At 40.7% G+C, this 19320-nt stretch overlaps 1 protein-coding gene across 4 annotated transcripts in view; it reads left to right on the top strand.

Moving 5' to 3' along the window:
• The window catches only part of sdk1b (sidekick cell adhesion molecule 1b), a 620017-nt gene that overhangs the window by 462566 nt on the left and 138131 nt on the right, over nucleotides 1-19320 (top strand). For all 4 annotated transcript variants that reach the window (XM_057843728.1, XM_057843727.1, XM_057843730.1 and 1 more), the window contains one exon: nucleotides 1414-1595. In XM_057843728.1, the coding sequence (XP_057699711.1) occupies nucleotides 1414-1595 (182 nt within the window). The remainder of the gene's footprint in view (nucleotides 1-1413; nucleotides 1596-19320) is intronic.

Raw genomic sequence — 19320 nt, 5'->3', positions numbered from 1 at the left:
GGAACAATATTTTTTTTGAGAGATAGGAATATTATTTTTGTTGTGCTTTTACTAAACGATACTTATGTTTGTTGTGAAGGAGTTGCCGAAGCTTATGCCAATAAACGGCGCGGTCCAAAGAACGCCTGTGTCCACTCGCCTTTATAACATATATATCTCTGTACATATCTTCCCCAAAATACAACAAGAGACACATAATTGCCAATAAAAGAAAGAAAACTTACAGAAATATGTGTGGAGCACAAATAGCACAATGCAACAGCATAAACGTCTCACAACTACTAATTCTCCCACGTTTAGAAGGAATAAAATCAGTATGGAACGGCGCTGCCCCCAAGCGGCCGGTGGTATTCTCTTCACTCTTCATGTCCATAAACGGCGTCACTGTAATCTGTTTGAGGCAATGTGCGAGCGGGTCATTCAGTGCATGCGTTAATTGCGTCAAATATTTTAACGTGATTAATTTAAAAAAAATAATTAACGCCCGTCAACGCGATAATTTTGACAGCCCTAATATATATATATATATTTCAATAAATTGTTTTTACGCACTTCAAATGCAATAATAATGATAAGTTTTCATCATGTGACTGTCCCACCACATTATTTTTAAACAAGAATAATGCAGAAAAATGCTTGGCTTTATTAAATGCTTCATTGAGTGAGCGCACTCAGATCTGCTCAAGCTGCTCACTTACACGCAATGAGTTGCCACAGCAACTCTTTAACAAGTTAAGCGATGATTGACACATGCGTCCCTTTGAAGTCCACTTAATTGTCAAGTTCAAACATTAAACGTCTGTCAATCGTCGTTAACTTTAATAAGCAACCCCAGTGCACTCACTGCCTGACCAACAGAGAGCAGGAAGTGGGAGGGAGGGAGCGAGAGTAAGACTATGCTATCAGCTCTGGACAGCTCATCTGCATTTTTTTTCCTTTTAATTGAAAAAAAAAAATCTGCGATGGACTGAGGGCACAAAGTTTGAAGCGCAAAGTGGGGAGGGATCACCGTAAACTGTTGTTGAATATCTGATATATTCTAATTTGAGATTTCAGGTACGTGGCATTTCAAAGGGCTGGCATTTGTATTTCATTACAACATGCAAAAGGTAGTTTTTAAGAGGGGGGGGGGGGGGGTGCAGTGGGATGAGAGGTACTGCATATAACTGCTAAAATATGTTTGAAATTTGTTTAAATTGTAAAGAAATCTCATAAAATTTACACAATACTCTACGACACTACCAATCTATTTCTATAAAATGATGATAATGCATAAGGAGTTCAGTGTGGCACATAACACTTTGTACACATTCAGATTAATGCAGAACATATTACTCAGTATCTAATCTACAATTTGAAAGGTAAATTTATTTAGTGTAACCTATACATGTGTGTGTGCTTGTCTCTGCAAAGGTATCGTCTAGCAGGGCTTCCGGGCGACTACCAAGAGAAGAACATCAGCAGTCCAGAGACCAACTACTGTTTGCTGAAGGAGCTGATCATCTGGACCCAGTACCAGATCCAAGTGGCTGCCTACACGGGCGCCGGCCTCGGCGTCTACAGCAGTCCCGTTACTGAATATACGCTGCAAGGAGGTCAGAACATACTGAAAAGAAAATGCTTAATACAGAAAAAAAATGTGTGCTTTTTATGTATTTGACTATTTTTTTACGTAATATATGAGAAATGTTCTGGATTGTTCAAATCACTTTTTGGTTTCTAAGAATTTTTACCATGTAACTAAATTACACAGTCTTCAGTTTTAAAATGCATATTAATACCACCTACCTTGGAGGATAAGCCCATTCTTTATGTGATCTTACATAGAAACATGACACGTACAGGCAGAGTTCATGTTCTAACTTAAAGTTGTGGGAGGCTCGAGGATGTTCCACTTCATTACCAATGCTGCCATTATTTCCGGAAATGACAAAGTGTTAGTTACTGTGTGAGCTGGAGTCACATCTAGACCAAATTGCATCCAAGTCCGGTGATTGTAGAGGCTAGTAGCGATTTTAATGAGTCAGTAAAAGTAGTGTGTTAGAGATGACTCAAGAGTTGTGTAACATTCTGATGGTGTGTGGGATAAATCCATTGCAGAACTCAGTGGTTGGCAAAAATAACAAATTTTACAGGAGGGCATGCACTATTTTCAATAATATACCGTATTTTTCGAACTATAAGTCACACAAGCCATAAAAAGCCCAAACGAAGAAACATATATTAGTCGCACCGGAGTATAAGTCGCATTTTTGTGGGAAATTTACTTGATAAAATCCAAGACATAGAACAGATATGTCATCTTGAAAGGCAATTTAATATAAAAATACAATAGAGAACAACATGCTGAATAAGTGTACAGTATGATTTTACATGATGCATGAACAACGAAATGCGAATATATTGTCCTCACCAGAACGCTACTGCTCGGTCCTGGCTATACAGCGAGCTAAACTCCCAAATGACGATGCTGGACATCCGTATAATTTGCTGAATCAATTTCTTCCTCGACAGCAAACAGGTTTGCATCAACGTAAATAAATGATATTAGGTTCTATTACAGCAGTGACACAAACGGTTAGCAGGCATTCTCTAGCGTTAGCACATCGTTCAAACAACCACACAACTGGCTCTAAGTGTCCGATCTTAGGTGGAAAACTTACAACAACAGGAAAGATTATACATACAGAGAGGCGTTAGCTCTGTAGAGATATTTTATAAGCATAAACAATTAACGTAGGTTCGCAGCCGTGACACTCTCTCTCTCTCTCTCTCTCTCTCTCTCTCTCGCCCACTCGCTCAGAGACACTAGCGTAGCTGTCTGTCTTCTTCTGGCGTGTGAGCGCTTTTCTTCACGTAAACAAATGCGGGTGCGCCCCCACGTGGGCGTGAAGGCGCCACAAACTAAAAGCATGCATTTCAATATAAAACTAGGCCTGCAAGCAGGACTGAACGGGCCCTCGCAATCTAGCGCAACTCGGACGTCACGCAACTCGGACTGTGTGCAGGTCAGGGTGGTGGCAGATCCTCCTCTCTAATCATCTCATTAGAACCTAACAAGCTCGAAAGTCGCCTCTTTACATTCACACACCTAACAGGTAAAAAAAAACCTATTGGAGAGAGTACTACAAAAAAGGAGGTACTACTGAGCTGTGCAGCCAAGCCCTTATTAAAAACCAAAATTAATCTTCTAACTGGGCCAATTCGACCAAGTGTGCCAAATATTGTGGCTCTATAAGCTGCCTGAGTCTCTGAAAAAAAATATTTCCTTTCAATGGCGAATAAAGGGTCGTCACGGCAACAGACAGAGACACGTGGACATGGAACGTAAATAAGTATTTTAATAGGTCTTGAAACTACAATGACCAACCTGAAAAGAACTGGACATGTGTTGGAAAAACGAGTGACTTTCTATTGCCACTAGTTGGCGCTGTAGGGTTGATGCAAATGACCCCTACAAGAACCTTCAGGGTATGACTCTCAACAAGCACGGGAAGTTTGGCGCAGATATCTTGTATATCTGCCGAGTTATGACTGTTCAAAGTTTTTGGAGAGAAAAATTGTTGACAGTCATTTTCACTTTCCTGTTTGGACCCCTCCGCTTCAACGAAACTTCAATATTTTTCATCAGGCACCTGAAGACAGGTCTTAAGGCTTCCCTTATGCAGGTTTGAGGTAGATTGATTTTTTCCCTTTAGAGGAGGAGTGTGTCCCGTAAAAAAGGGCATTTCCTGTTCCCACTATAAGGCGCCAGGCACAAATGATAAATTTTCAATCCAGTCCTGCTCAGGCTGGTATACCTCACACACATGCCAGATTTAAAATAGATTGAACTTTGTATGAGGGAGTTATCAGTCATTTTCCGAATTCGGTGTTATGGCGAAAAAATGGCCGACTTTGGCACCCCGCCCAGCTCAGGCCCGTGAATGAAAACACACCATTTTGATAACTTAAGATTTCATATGCCTCATGAACAGTCTCGCCAATTTTGAGAATGATCAAACTAATTCCCTAGGTGCCAAGGTGTAAAATGTGCACACTGTAAAACGATAAAAATTTCACATTCAATCCAAAATACCCGATTTCCTGTTGGGTTTGGAATACGCATGCAAGAGACTTTTTGGAGCAGTTTTGTACAAGGTATTGACTCTCCGAATTTCATCCCTCTACGTTGAAAAAACCTAAATGGAGAGGCCTTTTTGAAAATTTCAAGGGGGCGCCACTGAGCCATTTTGTTACATGTTTTCGTAACGTTGCAAGATTATCGAACGTTATGCAAAGCCGCATGTATGTGCAAATTTTGGTGAGTTTTTATGCATATTCAAGCCTCCAAATGTTAACTCTTACTGTGAACCCATGAAAATTTCACATTCGATCCAAAATACCCGATTTCCTGTTGGATTTGGAATATGGGTGCAAGAGACTTTTTGGAGCAGTTTTGCATAAGGTATCTACTCCCCAAATTTCCTTGCTCTATGTTGAAAAAACCCAATAGGAAAGGCCTTTTTTAAAACTTCTTTCTGTCGCCACTAGTTGGCACTGTAGAGTTGATGCAAATGACCCCTACAAGAACCTTCAGGGTATGACTCTCAACAAACACGGAAAGTTTGGCGCAGATATGTTGCATATCTGCCGAGTTATGACTGTTCAAAGTTTTTGGCGAGACAAATTGTTGACGGTCATTTTCACTTCCAGTTTGGACCTCTCCGCTTCAACGAAACCTCAATATTTTTCATCAGGGACCTGAACACATGTCTTGAGGCTCCCCTGAAACAGGTTTGAGGTCAATAGATTTTTTTCCCTTGGAGGAGGAGCCTGTCTCGTAAAGAAGGCCATTTCCTGTTTCCACTAGGGGGCGCCAGGCCTAATGGGTAATATTTCAATGCAGTCGTGTTCAGGCTGGGATATCTCATATACCTGCTAGAAATGAAAAAGATTGAACGTTGTATCACCGAGTTTTTAATCATATTCTGAATTTGGTATTTTGCCCAAAAATGGCCGACTTTGGGACCACGCCCAGGTCAGACCCTTGAGTGAAAACTCACCATTTTGAAAACTTAAGATCTCATATGTCTCCTGAATAGTCTGACCAATTTTGAAGACGATCCAACTATTTTCTTCAGCGACAAGGTCTCAAATGTAAATCGATAAAATTTCACATTTGATCCAAAATTTCCGGCTTCCTGTTGGGTTTGGAATATTGGTGCAAGAGACTTTTTGGAGCAGTTTTACACAATGTATCGACTCACCAAATTTCATCATTCTACGTTGAAAAAACCTAATAGGACAGGCCTTTTTGAAAATTTCAAGGGGGCGCCACTGAGCGATTTTGTTAAATTTTTTTGTAGATTATCAAAATTTACGCAAAGTTGCATGTATGTGCAAATTTTGGTGAGTTTTCGTGCATGTTCAGGCCTCCAAACGTAAACTCCAACTGTGAACCGAAAAAATTTCACATTTGATCCAAAATATCCGATTTCCTGTCAGATTTGGAATATGGGTGCAAGAGGCTTTTTTGAACAGTTAGGCATAAGGTATCTACTCCCCAAATTTCATCGCTCTACGTTGAAAACCTGAGAGGAAAGGCCTTTTTGAAAATTTTAAGGGTCAAGGGGGCGCCACTGAGCCATTTTTTGAAATTTTTTCAAAACGACGCTAGATTATCAAATTTTACGCGAATCTGCACGTATGTGCAAATTTTGGTGACTTTTCGTGCATGTTCAGGCCTCCAAATTGGCCATTTTCATTTGCCATGAAGAAAGAAGAATAACTAGGCCTGCAAGCAGGACTGAACGGGCCCTCGCAATCTAGCGCAACTCGGACGTCACGCAAGTCGGACTGTGTGCAGGTCAGGGTGGTGGCAGATCCTCCTCTCTAATCATCTCATTAGAACCTAACATGCTCGAAAGTCGCCTAATTACATTCCCACACCCAAGAGATAAAAACCCCTATTGGAGAGAGTACTACAAAAAAGGAGCCACTACTGAGCTGTGCAGCCAAGCCCTTATTCAAAACCAAAATTAATCTTCTAACTTGGCCAATTCGACCAAGTGTGCCAAATATTGTGGCTCTATAAGCTGCCTGAGTCTCTGAAAAAAAATATTTCCTTTAAATGGCGAACAAAGGGTCGTCACGGCAACAGACAGAGACACGTGGACATGGGCCGTAAAAAAGTATTTTAATAGGTCTTGAAACTACAATGACCAACATGAAAAGAACTGGACATGTTTTGGAAAAACGAGTGACTTCCTATCGCCACTAGTTGGCGCTGTAGGGTTGATGCAAATGACCCCTACAAGTTCCTTCAGGGTATGACTCTCAACAAGCACGGGAAGTTTGGCGCAGATATGTTCTATATCTGCCGAGTTATGATTGTTCAAAGTTTTTGGAGAGAAAAATTGTTGACAGTCATTTTCACTTTCCTGTTTGGACCCCTCCGCTTCAACGAAACTTCAATATTTTTCATCAGGCACCTGAAGACAGGTCTTAAGGCTTCCCTTATGCAGGTTTGAGGTAGATTGGTTTTTTCCCTTTAGAGGAGGAGTGTGTCCCGTAAAAAAGGGCATTTCCTGTTTCCACTAGGAGGCGCCAGGCACAAATGGTAAATTTTCAATCCAGTCCTGCTCAGGCTGGTATACCTCACACACATGCCAGATTTAAAATAGATTTAACATTGTATGAGGGTGTTATCAGTCATTTTCCGAATTTGGTGTTTTGGCGAAAAAATGGAAGAATTTGGCGCCCCGCCCAGGTCAGGCCCGTGAATGAAAACACACCATTTTTATAACTTAAGATTTCATATGCCTCATGAACAGTCTCGCCAATTTTGAGAATGATCAAACTAATTCCCTAGGTGTCAAGGTGTAAAATGTGCACACTGTAAATCGATAAAAAGTTCACATTCAATCCAAAATACCCGATTTCCTGTAGGATTTGGAATGTGTGTGCAAGAGACTTTTTGGAGCAGTTTTGCACAAAGTTTTGACTCTCCAAATTTCATCACTCTATGTTAGAAAAACCTAAATGGAGAGGCCTTTTTGAAAATTTCAAGGGGGCGCCACTGAGCCATTTTCTTAAATTGTTTCGTAACGTTGCAAGATTATCGAACGTTATCCAAAGCCGCATGTATGTGCAAATTTTGGTGAGTTTTTATGCATATTCAAGCCTCCAAATGTAAACTCTTACTGTGAACCCATGAAAATTTCACATTCGATCCAAAATACCCGATTTCCTGTTGGATCTGGAATATGGGTGCAAGAGACTTTTTGGAGCAGTTTTGCATAAGGTATCTACTCCCCAAATTTCCTTGCTCTATGTTGAAAAAACCCAATAGGAAAGGCCTTTTTTAAAACTTCTTTCTGTCGCCACTAGTTGGCACTGTAGAGTTGATGCTAATGACCCCTACAAGAACCTTCAGGGTATGACTCTCAACAAACACGGAAAGTTTGGCGCAGATATGTTGCATATCTGCCGAGTTATGACTGTTCAAAATTTTTGGCGAGACAAATTGTTGACGGTCATTTTCACTTCCAGTTTGGACCTCTCCGCTTCAACGAAACCTCAATATTTTTCATCAGGGACCTGAACACATGTCTTGAGGCTCCCCTGAAACATGTTTGAGGTCAATAGATTTTTTTCCCTTGGAGGAGGAGCCTGTCTCGTAAAGAAGGCCATTTCCTGTTCCCACTAGGGGGCGCCAGGCCTAATGGGTAATATTTCAATGCAGTCGTGTTCAGGCTGGGATATCTCATATACATGCTAGAAATGAAAAAGATTGAACGTTGTATCACGGAGTTTTTAATCATTTTCTGAATTTGGTATTTTGCCCAAAAATGGCCGACTTTGGGACCACGCCCAGGTCAGACCCTTGAGTGAAAACTCACCATTTTGAAAACTTAAGATCTCATATGTCTCCTGAATAGTCTGACCAATTTTGAAGACTATCCAACTATTTTCTTCAGCGACAAGGTCTCAAATGTAAATCGATAAAATTTCACATTTGATCCAAAATTTCCGGCTTCCTGTTGGGTTTGGAATATGGGTGCAAGAGACTTTTTGGAGCAGTTTTGCACAATGTATCGACTTGCCAAATTTCATCGTTCTACGTTGAAAAAACCTAATAGGAAAGGCCTTTTTGAAAATTTCAAGGGGGCGCCACTGAGCCATTTTGTTAAATTTTTTTGTAGATTATCAAAATTTACGCAAATTTGCATGTATGTGCAAATTTTGGTGAGTTTTCGTGCATGTTCAGGCCTCCAAATGTAAACTCAAACTGTGAACCGATAAAAATTTCACATTTGATCCAAAATATCCGATTTCCTGTTGGATTTGGAATATGGGTGCAAGAGGCTTTTTTGAACAGTTAGGCATAAGGTATCTACTCCCCAAATTTCATTGCTCTACGTTGAAAACCTGAGAGGAGAGGCCTTTTTGAAAATTTTAAGGGTCAAGGGGGCGCCACTGAGCCATTTTTTGACATTTTTTCAAAACGACACAAGATTATCGAAATTTACGCAAAGCCGCACGTTTGTGCAAATTTTGGTGACTTTTCGTGCATGTTCAGGCCTCCAAATTGGCCATTTTCATTTGCCCTGAAAAAAGAAGAATAATAATAATAATAATAATAATCCTTTGCAAAACAATAGGGCCTTCGCACGCTTAGTGCTCGGGCCCTAATAACTAGGCCTGCAAGCAGGACTGAACGGGCCCTCGCAATCTAGCGCAACTCGGACGTCACGCAACTCGGACTGTGTGCAGGTCAGGCTGGTGGCAGATCCTCCTCTCTAATTATCTCATTAGAACCTAACATGCTCGAAAGTCGCCTATTTACATTCCCACACCCAAGAGATAAAAACCCCTATTGGAGAGAGTACTACAAAAAAGGAGCCACTACTGAGCTGTGCAGCCAAGCCCTTATTCAAAACCCAAAATTAATCTTCTAACTCGGCCAATTCGACCAAGTGTGCCAAATACTGTGGCTCTATAAGCTGCCTGAGTCTCTGAAAAAAAATATTTCCTTTAAATGGCGAACAAAGGGTCGTCACGGCAACAGACAGAGACACGTGGACATGGGCCGTAAATAAGTATTTTAATAGGTCTTGAAACTACAATGACCAACCTGAAAAGAACTGAACATGTATTGGAAAAACGAGTGACTTTCTATTGCCACTAGTTGGCGCTGTAGGTTTGATGCAAATGACCCCTACAAGGCCCTTCAGGGTATGACTCTCAACAAGCACGGGAAGTTTGCCGCAGATATGTTGTATATCTGCCGAGTTATGACTGTTCAAAATTTTTGGAGAGAAAAATTATTGACAGTCATTTTCACTTTCCTGTTTGGACCCCTCCGCTTCAACGAAACTTCAATATTTTTCATCAGGCACCTGAAGACAGGTCTTAAGGCTTCCCTTATGCAGGTTTGAGGTCGATTAATTTTTTCCCTTGGAGGAGGAGTGTGTCACCGTAAAAAAGGGCATTTCCTGTTCCCACTAGGAGGCGCCAGGCACAAATGGTAAATTTTCAATCCAGTCGTGCTCAGGCTGGTATACCTCACACACATGGCAGATTTAAAATAGATTGAACGTTGTATGAGGGAGTTATCAGTCATTTTCCGAATTCGGTGTTTTGGCGAAAAAATGGCCGACTTTGGCACCCCGCCCAGGTCAGGCCCGTGAATGAAAACACACCATTTTGATAACTTAAGATTTCATATGCCTCATGAACAGTCTCGCCAATTTTGAGAATGATCAAACTAATTCCCTAGGTGCCAAGGTGTAAAATGTGCACACTGTAAATCGATAAAAAATTCACATTCAATCCAAAATACCCGATTTCCTGTTGGGTTTGGAATACGCATGCAAGAGACTTTTTGGAGCAGTTTTGTACAAGGTATTGACTCTCCGAATTTCATCCATCTACGTTGAAAAAACCTAAATGGAGAGGCCTTTTTGAAAATTTCAAGGGGGCGCCACTGAGCCATTTTGTTACATTTTTTCGTAACGTTGCAAGATTATTGAACGTTATGCAAAGCCGCATGTATGTCGAAATTTTTGTGAGTTTTCGTGCATGTTCAAGCCTCCAAATGTAAACTCCTACTGTGAACCGATAAAAATTTCACATTTGATCCAAAATACCCGATTTCCTGTTGGATTTGGAAAATGGGTGCAAGAGACTTTTTGGAGCAGTTTTGCACAAGGTATCAACTCCCCAAATTTCCTCACTCTATGTTGGAAAAACCCAATAGGAAAGGCCTTTTTTAAAACTTCTTTCTGTCGCCACTAGTTGGCACTGTAGAGTTGATGCAAATGACCCCTACACGAACCTTCAGGGTATGACTCTCAACAAACACGGGAAGTTTGGCGCAGATATGTTGTATATCTGCCGAGTTATGACTGTTCAAAGTTTTTGGCGAGACAAATTGTTGACGGTCATTTTCACTTCCAGTTTGTACCTCTCCGCTTCTACAAAACCTCAATATTTTTCATTAGGCACCTGAACACATGTCTTGAGGCTCCCCTGAAACAGGTTTGAGGTCAATAGATTTTTTTCCCTTGGAGGAGGAGCCTGTCTCGTAAAGAAGGCCATTTCCTGTTCCCACTAGGGGGCGCCAAGCCTAATGGGTAAAATTTAAATGCAGTCGTGTTCAGGCTGGGATATCTCATATACTTGCTAGAAATGAAAAAGATTGAACGTTGTATCACGGAGTTTTTAATCATTTTCTGAATTTGGTGTTTTGCCCAAAAATGGCCAACTTTGGGACTACGCCCAGGCCAGACCCTTGGATGAAAACTCACCATTTTGAAAACTTAAGATCTCATATGTCTCCTGTATAGTCTGACCAATTTTGAAGACGATCCAACTATTTTCTTCAGCGACAAGGTCTCAAATGTAAATCGATAAAATTTCGCATTTGATCCAAAATTTCCGACTTCCTGTTGGATTTGGAATATAGGTGCAAGAGACTTTTTGGAGCAGTTTTACGCAATGTATCGACTCACCAAATTTCATCATTCTACGTTGAAAAAACCTAATAGGAAAGGCCTTTTTGAAAATTTCAAGGGGGCGCCACTGAGCGATTTTGTTAAATTTTTTTGTAGATTATCAAAATTTACGCAAAGTTGCATGTATGTGCAAATTTTGGTGAGTTTTCGTGCATGTTCAGGCCTCCAAACGTAAACTCCAACTGTGAACCGAAAAAATTTCACATTTGATCCAAAATATCCGATTTCCTGTCGGATTTGGAATATGGGTGCAAGAGGCTTTTTTGAACAGTTAGGCATAAGGTATCTACTCCCCAAATTTCATCGCTCTACGTTGAAAACCTGAGAGGAGAGGCCTTTTTGAAAATTTTAAGGGTCAAGGGGGCGCCACTGAGCCATTTTTTGAAATTTTTTCAAAACGACGCAAGATTATCAAATTTTACGCGAATCTGCACGTATGTGCAAATTTTGGTGACTTTTCGTGCATGTTCAGGCCTCCAAATTGGCCATTTTCATTTGCCATGAAGAAAGAATAATAATAACTAGGCCTGCAAGCAGGACTAAACGGGCCCTCGCAATTTAGCGCAACTCGGACGTCACGCAACTCGGACTGTGTGCAGGTCAGGCTGGTGGCAGATCCTCCTCTCTAATTATCTCATTAGAACCTAACATGCTCGAAAGTCGCCTATTTACATTCCCACACCCAAGAGATAAAAACCCCTATTGGAGAGAGTACTACAAAAAAGGAGCCACTACTGAGCTGTGCAGCCAAGCCCTTATTCAAAACCCAAAATTAATCTTCTAACTCGGCCAATTCGACCAAGTGTGCCAAATACTGTGGCTCTATAAGCTGCCTGAGTCTCTGAAAAAAAATATTTCCTTTAAATGGCGAACAAAGGGTCGTCACGGCAACAGACAGAGACACGTGGACATGGGCCGTAAATAAGTATTTTAATAGGTCTTGAAACTACAATGACCAACCTGAAAAGAACTGAACATGTATTGGAAAAACGAGTGACTTTCTATTGCCACTAGTTGGCGCTGTAGGTTTGATGCAAATGACCCCTACAAGGCCCTTCAGGGTATGACTCTCAACAAGCACGGGAAGTTTGCCGCAGATATGTTGTATATCTGCCGAGTTATGACTGTTCAAAATTTTTGGAGAGAAAAATTATTGACAGTCATTTTCACTTTCCTGTTTGGACCCCTCCGCTTCAACGAAACTTCAATATTTTTCATCAGGCACCTGAAGACAGGTCTTAAGGCTTCCCTTATGCAGGTTTGAGGTCGATTAATTTTTTCCCTTGGAGGAGGAGTGTGTCACCGTAAAAAAGGGCATTTCCTGTTCCCACTAGGAGGCGCCAGGCACAAATGGTAAATTTTCAATCCAGTCCTGCTCAGGCTGGTATACCTCACACACATGGCAGATTTAAAATAGATTGAACGTTGTATGAGGGAGTTATCAGTCATTTTCCGAATTCGGTGTTTTGGCGAAAAAATGGCCGACTTTGGCACCCCGCCCAGGTCAGGCCCGTGAATGAAAACACACCATTTTGATAACTTAAGATTTCATATGCCTCATGAACAGTCTCGCCAATTTTGAGAATGATCAAACTAATTCCCTAGGTGCCAAGGTGTAAAATGTGCACACTGTAAATCGATAAAAAATTCACATTCAATCCAAAATACCCGATTTCCTGTTGGGTTTGGAATACGCATGCAAGAGACTTTTTGGAGCAGTTTTGTACAAGGTATTGACTCTCCGAATTTCATCCATCTACGTTGAAAAAACCTAAATGGAGAGGGCTTTTTGAAAATTTCAAGGGGGCGCCACTGAGCCATTTTGTTACATTTTTTCGTAACGTTACAAGATTATTGAACGTTATGCAAAGCCGCATGTATGTCGAAATTTTTGTGAGTTTTCGTGCATGTTCAAGCCTCCAAATGTAAACTCCTACTGTTAACCGATAAAAATTTCACATTTGATCCAAAATACCCGATTTCCTGTTGGATTTGGAAAATGGGTGCAAGAGACTTTTTGGAGCAGTTTTGCACAAGGTATCAACTCCCCAAATTTCCTCACTCTATGTTGGAAAAACCCAATAGGAAAGGCCTTTTTTAAAACTTCTTTCTGTCGCCACTAGTTGGCACTGTAGAGTTGATGCAAATGACCCCTACACGAACCTTCAGGGTATGACTCTCAACAAACACGGGAAGTTTGGCGCAGATATGTTGTATATCTGCCGAGTTATGACTGTTCAAAGTTTTTGGCGAGACAAATTGTTGACGGTCATTTTCACTTCCAGTTTGTACCTCTCCGCTTCTACAAAACCTCAATATTTTTCATTAGGCACCTGAACACATGTCTTGAGGCTCCCCTGAAACAGGTTTGAGGTCAATAGATTTTTTTCCCTTGGACGAGGAGCCTGTCTCGTAAAGAAGGCCATTTCCTGTTCCCACTAGGGGGCGCCAAGCCTAATGGGTAAAATTTAAATGCAGTCGTGTTCAGGCTGGGATATCTCATATACTTGCTAGAAATGAAAAAGATTGAACGTTGTATCACGGAGTTTTTAATCATTTTCTGAATTTGGTGTTTTGCCCAAAAATGGCCAACTTTGGGACTACGCCCAGGCCAGACCCTTGGATGAAAACTCACCATTTTGAAAACTTAAGATCTCATATGTCTCCTGTATAGTCTGACCAATTTTGAAGACGATCCAACTATTTTCTTCAGCGACAAGGTCTCAAATGTAAATCGATAAAATTTCGCATTTGATCCAAAATTTCCGACTTCCTGTTGGATTTGGAATATAGGTGCAAGAGACTTTTTGGAGCAGTTTTACGCAATGTATCGACTCACCAAATTTCATCATTCTACGTTGAAAAAACCTAATAGGAAAGGCCTTTTTGAAAATTTCAAGGGGGCGCCACTGAGCGATTTTGTTAAATTTTTTTGTAGATTATCAAAATTTACGCAAAGTTGCATGTATGTGCAAATTTTGGTGAGTTTTCGTGCATGTTCAGGCCTCCAAACGTAAACTCCAACTGTGAACCGAAAAAATTTCACATTTGATCCAAAATATCCGATTTCCTGTCGGATTTGGAATATGGGTGCAAGAGGCTTTTTTGAACAGTTAGGCATAAGGTATCTACTCCCCAAATTTCATCGCTCTACGTTGAAAACCTGAGAGGAGAGGCCTTTTTGAAAATTTTAAGGGTCAAGGGGGCGCCACTGAGCCATTTTTAAAAATTTTTTCAAAACGACGCAAGATTATCAAATTTTACGCGAATCTGCACGTATGTGCAAATTTTGGTGACTTTTCGTGCATGTTCAGGCCTCCAAATTGGCCATTTTCATTTGCCATGAAGAAAGAATAATAATAATAATAATAATAATAATAATCCTTTGCATTACAATAGGGCCTTCGCACGCCTAGTGCTCGGGCCCTAAAAAAGTCGATAATACAATTGAACACACATTGCCAAAGGCAGAACGTGAACGTGGCCATAGCTATTAAGTTATTCAGATAACTATAGCATAAAGAACATGCTAACACGTTTACCAAACCATCAGTGTCTCTCCAAAACACCAAAATAACATATGAAATGATATCATAATGTGGTAATAATTTCACACAAAGTCGCTCCTGAGTAGGGATGGGAATCGAAATCCGATTCCAATTCGGAACCGGTTCCGAGTGTTTCGAGGCCTCGACATCACAATGAAGAAGCCTTAACGATCCCTTTAACGATTCCTAAAGACGCGTATTGCGTCGTGACGTGTCTTGTTGTCCAGACGCATCAAACTAGCATGGCGCCAAGAACCACTCGCTCCAAAGTTTGACTACACTTCACCAGGAAAGAGTGTGAAAATGAAAAGTTACGACGGGTAAGCACGAGCATTGCAGCCATAAACATAACAATGACAGCGCGTAGGTTCAAACGCTCGAAAGTGTGTCTTCACTTCACGAGGAAAAATTACAACAAAGCGACTTGCAGTCATTGCAAGGTAACTGCATCGGGGGGGAATACGACTGCGCTGTCCTCACAGAGAGGCTAAGGCTCAGTCCTGGCTATACAGCTAGCTAAACTCCCAAATGACGATGCAGAAGACGTTGGTATAATTTGCTGACTTTATTCAACCATCACTTGAAGAGTGAAACTAAGAATAGAAATGAAACAAATCAATTTCGTCCCCAATAACAAAAAGGTTTGCATCAACGTAAATCAGCGATGATTAGCTGCTAATAACAGTAATAACAAATGGTTAGCATGCGTTCGCTAGCATTAGCACATCGTTCAAACCACTACACAACTGGATTTAAGTGTCCGATCGCGAGTGGAAACACAACAACAACAACACAAAAGATGATACATACAGGCGTTGCCTCTGTAGATATTAACATTAACAAAGAACATAGGCTCGTAGAAGTGTTTCCCTCTCTCAATAACTTGCTCACTCGCTTGGATGCGGCATTTCTTCTTCGGGTGTAGGCGCGCTCTTCTTCACGTGAGCGCGTTCTTCTTCGCGTGAGGAAGCGCAAGGGCGCCCCCACTTGAGCGTGTAAGCGCCACAAAAACTAAAAGGCATGCATTTCAATGTAATGGTAAATAATACACGTTAACCCAGCATTCCCCAAACTGCGGCCCGCGGCCCAAATACGGCCCGCCTCCACATTTGGTCCGGCCATTTTGAATTATTATTTTTTTTGGGCCTCTTTTGATCTCGTTGTGAGTTTGTAAGGTTGTGACTTCTGATTAAACAAACTCGAGGCCAATCAAAACGTTTGTTCTTCTTTTCCCCCAAATTAGAATCGATAAGAGAATCGATAAAGAATCGAATCGTTAAGCAATATCGATTATGGAATCGGAATCGTAAAAATCCTATCAATTCCCATCCCTACTCCTGAGTATAAGTTGCCAGCCAAACTATGAAAAAAAACTGCGACTTATAGTCCGAAAAATACGGTAATTAGTTTTGTTCAGCAGCCCAACCTATTTTTTAGCATTTCTGCCTCACAGCAGAGATCTAACATTTTAGAGTCCTAAAATTTGGGGTCTTTGTGCATTTTCTATGTTCTTCCCAAAATGAGATTTTAATCCGTGTGCAGTGATTTTCTCTTAATGTTCCGAAACAAGTATTGTAGCTTTATGGAATTGTCTTTAGGTGTGAATATGACTATGAAAAGTCAGCTGGGATAGCTCCCCCTTGACCTTAATAAGGAAAAGCACAGAACAGGATGGACAGATGGATAAAATATAGAGTTTACACCATGATTGAAAGACCACACATCATTGAATTTGTCTCTATGGGAGTTCAAATACCCTACATAGGGGTGCTTGGCTCCCTGACCTGGCCTGGTGGTTTTAATTTGAAATCAGGGTGATCAAGGTTGTATAAAATACAATCACTTAAGGTGGGGAGATTTTCAATTTGTTGTTTATCATTTTGAGTATCTTGTAATTAAAACCGGGCCATAAACCAGGTCGTCATTACCAAGAACTGCGGACAGATTTATAGACTCAAAACTGTGGCTCATTAACATGATTTTGAGGGCGTGGAGTTAGTGGATGAGTCACATTCAGTCTTATGTGAAGTTGAGTTGTGTTCTAATAGTATTTCTCTCCTGCTGCTGCTCTCCAACACTCTGGCATACATGCATAGTGAGATTTCCCCAGAGGACAGAGTTTAGTCTTTTATCTGGAGCTGTGAGCTGCCAGGGTTAAGAAGCCGAGCCCCACGAGTGCACTCAGCATGGCAGGGGGGAAGAGAGCATCTTTAGCATCAATTAATCTCCGTCTCCCTCGCTCTCTTGCTCTTTCGCTTTCTCGCTCCCGTTTCTCCTTAGCCTCCTCTCCGCTTTTTTTCCAATTTTTCACCAGCGTTTTATTCCGCTCTCTACCGTAGGCTCCTATATATGATATAAAAGGGCATTCCCATCATATCAGCCATGTATTATCACTCTCCAGCTTACCCGTGCAGCAGCATAAACTTCTTACCATGTAATCACCGTAACATTTTCAACATGCTCGAGTCATACGCCGCAATCCGCTGGATCGTCTTACGTCTGACCACTCTGGTACGTTCCATGTAAGAAATCTTTCTTAGCCATATTAATACTAGCTTCTTTGCTTTAAAATCAAATTGATAATAAGTCATAAAAATGAAGCTGGCATTTAAATGTTACGTCTCCTGGTTCCTCTCCTTGTTTCCTCACACTTACCTCACTGTCTGCTCAAAACACTTTTCTTGTTTTCATTTTGCAAATGATTGCCATTTTGCTTTGCCTTTTGGATTAAGTTTTGCTGGAATAAAGGCTTCTTTGCATTCCTTCATAATTAAGTACAACAATTTCTATGCAATTTTTGTTCATATCGAGCAGGGGTCCCCAAACTACGGCCCGCGGGCCGCATGCCGCCTCCACATCTGGTCCGGCCCCCTGAACAATAACAGGGATCATTTTGATTTTTTTTTTTTTTTTTTTTTTTTTTTTTTTTTTTTATATAGTGTTATTTATTTCCTGGCATTTTTCTGTGAAGAACCCAGAGGGTTATTTGGTTATTATCTATTTAATTAATAATGTTATTATTGTTTATTATTATTATATTATATTTAGGACTGTCAAAATTATTGCATTAATGGGCGGTAATTAATTTTTTAAAATTAATCACGTTAAAATATTTGACGCATTTAACGCACATGCCCCGCTCAAAGAGATTAAAATAACAGCACAGTGTCATTTCCACTTGTTACTTGCGGTTTTTGGTGTGGTGCTTGGGTGCAACTGATTTTATGGGTTTAAGCATCATGACCATTGTGTAATCTTTGACATCAACAATGGCGAGCTACTAGTTTATTTTTTGATTGAAAATTTGACAAACTTTATTAAAATGAAAACATTAAGATTTATAAGATAAGATTTAATAATTTGTTGATTTATTGTTATAATAAACAAATACAGTACTTATGTACAGTATGTTGAATGTACAGTGCCTTGCAAAAGTATTCGGCCCCCTTGAATCTTGCAACCTTTCGCCACATTTCAGGCCTCAAACATAAAGATATGAAATTTAATTTTTTTGTCAAGAATCATCAACAAGTGGGACACAATCGTGAAGTGGAACAACATTTATTGGATAATTTAAACTTTTTTAACAAATAAAAAACTGAAAAGTGGGGCGTGCAATATTATTCGGCCCCTTTACTTTCAGTGCAGCAAACTCACTCCAGAAGTTCAGTGAGGATCTCTGAATGATCCAATGTTGTCCTAAATGACCGATGATGATAAATAGAATCCAAATGTGTGTAATCAAGTCTCCGTATAAATGCACCTGCTCTGTGATAGTCTCAGGGTTCTGTTTAAAGTGCAGAGAGCATTATGAAAACCAAGGAACACACCAGGCAGGTCCGAGATACTGTTGTGGAGAAGTTTAAAGCCGGATTTGGATACAAAAAGATTTCCCAAGCTTTAAACATCTCAAGGAGCACTGTGCAAGCCATCATATTGAAATGGAAGGAGCATCAGACCACTGCAAATCTACCAAGACCCGGCCGTCCTTCCAAACTTTCTTCTCAAACAAGGAGAAAACTGATCAGAGATGCAGCCAAGAGGCCCATGATCACTCTGGATGAACTGCAGAGATCTACAGCTGAGGTGGGAGAGTCTGTCCATAGGACAACAATCAGTCGTACACTGCACCAATCTGGCCTTTATGGAAGAGTGGCAAGAAGAAAGCCATTTCTCAAAGATATCCATAAAAAGTCACGTTTAAAGTTTGCCACAAGCCACCTGGGAAACACACCAAACATGTGGAAGAAGGTGCTCTGGTCAGATGAAACCAAAATTGAACTTTTTGGCCACAATGCAAAACGATATGTTTGGCGTAAAAGCAACACAGCTCATCACCCTGAACTCACCATCCCCACTGTCAAACATGGTGGTGGCAGCATCATGGTTTGGGCTTGCTTTTCTTCAGCAGGGACAGGGAAGATGATTAAAATTGACGGGAAGATGGATGCAGCCAAATACAGGAACATTCTGGAAGAAAACCTGTTGGTATCTGCACAAGACCTGAGACTGGGACGGAGATTTATCTTCCAACAGGACAATGATCCAAAACATAAAGCCAAATCTTCAATGGAATGGTTAAAAAATAAACGTATCCAGGTGTTAGAATGGCCAAGTCAAAGTCCAGACCTGAATCCAATCGAGAATCTGTGGAAAGAGCTGAAGACTGCTATTCACAAACACTCTCCATCCAACCTCACTGAGCTCGAGCTGTTTTGCAAGGAAGAATGGGCAAGAATGTCAGTCTCTCGATGTGCAAAACTGATAGAAAC

This window comes from Corythoichthys intestinalis, chromosome 8 (genome assembly GCF_030265065.1).
Source record: "Corythoichthys intestinalis isolate RoL2023-P3 chromosome 8, ASM3026506v1, whole genome shotgun sequence".
NCBI lineage: Eukaryota > Metazoa > Chordata > Actinopteri > Syngnathiformes > Syngnathidae > Corythoichthys > Corythoichthys intestinalis.
This window is presented reverse-complemented; position numbering and strand designations above follow the sequence as displayed.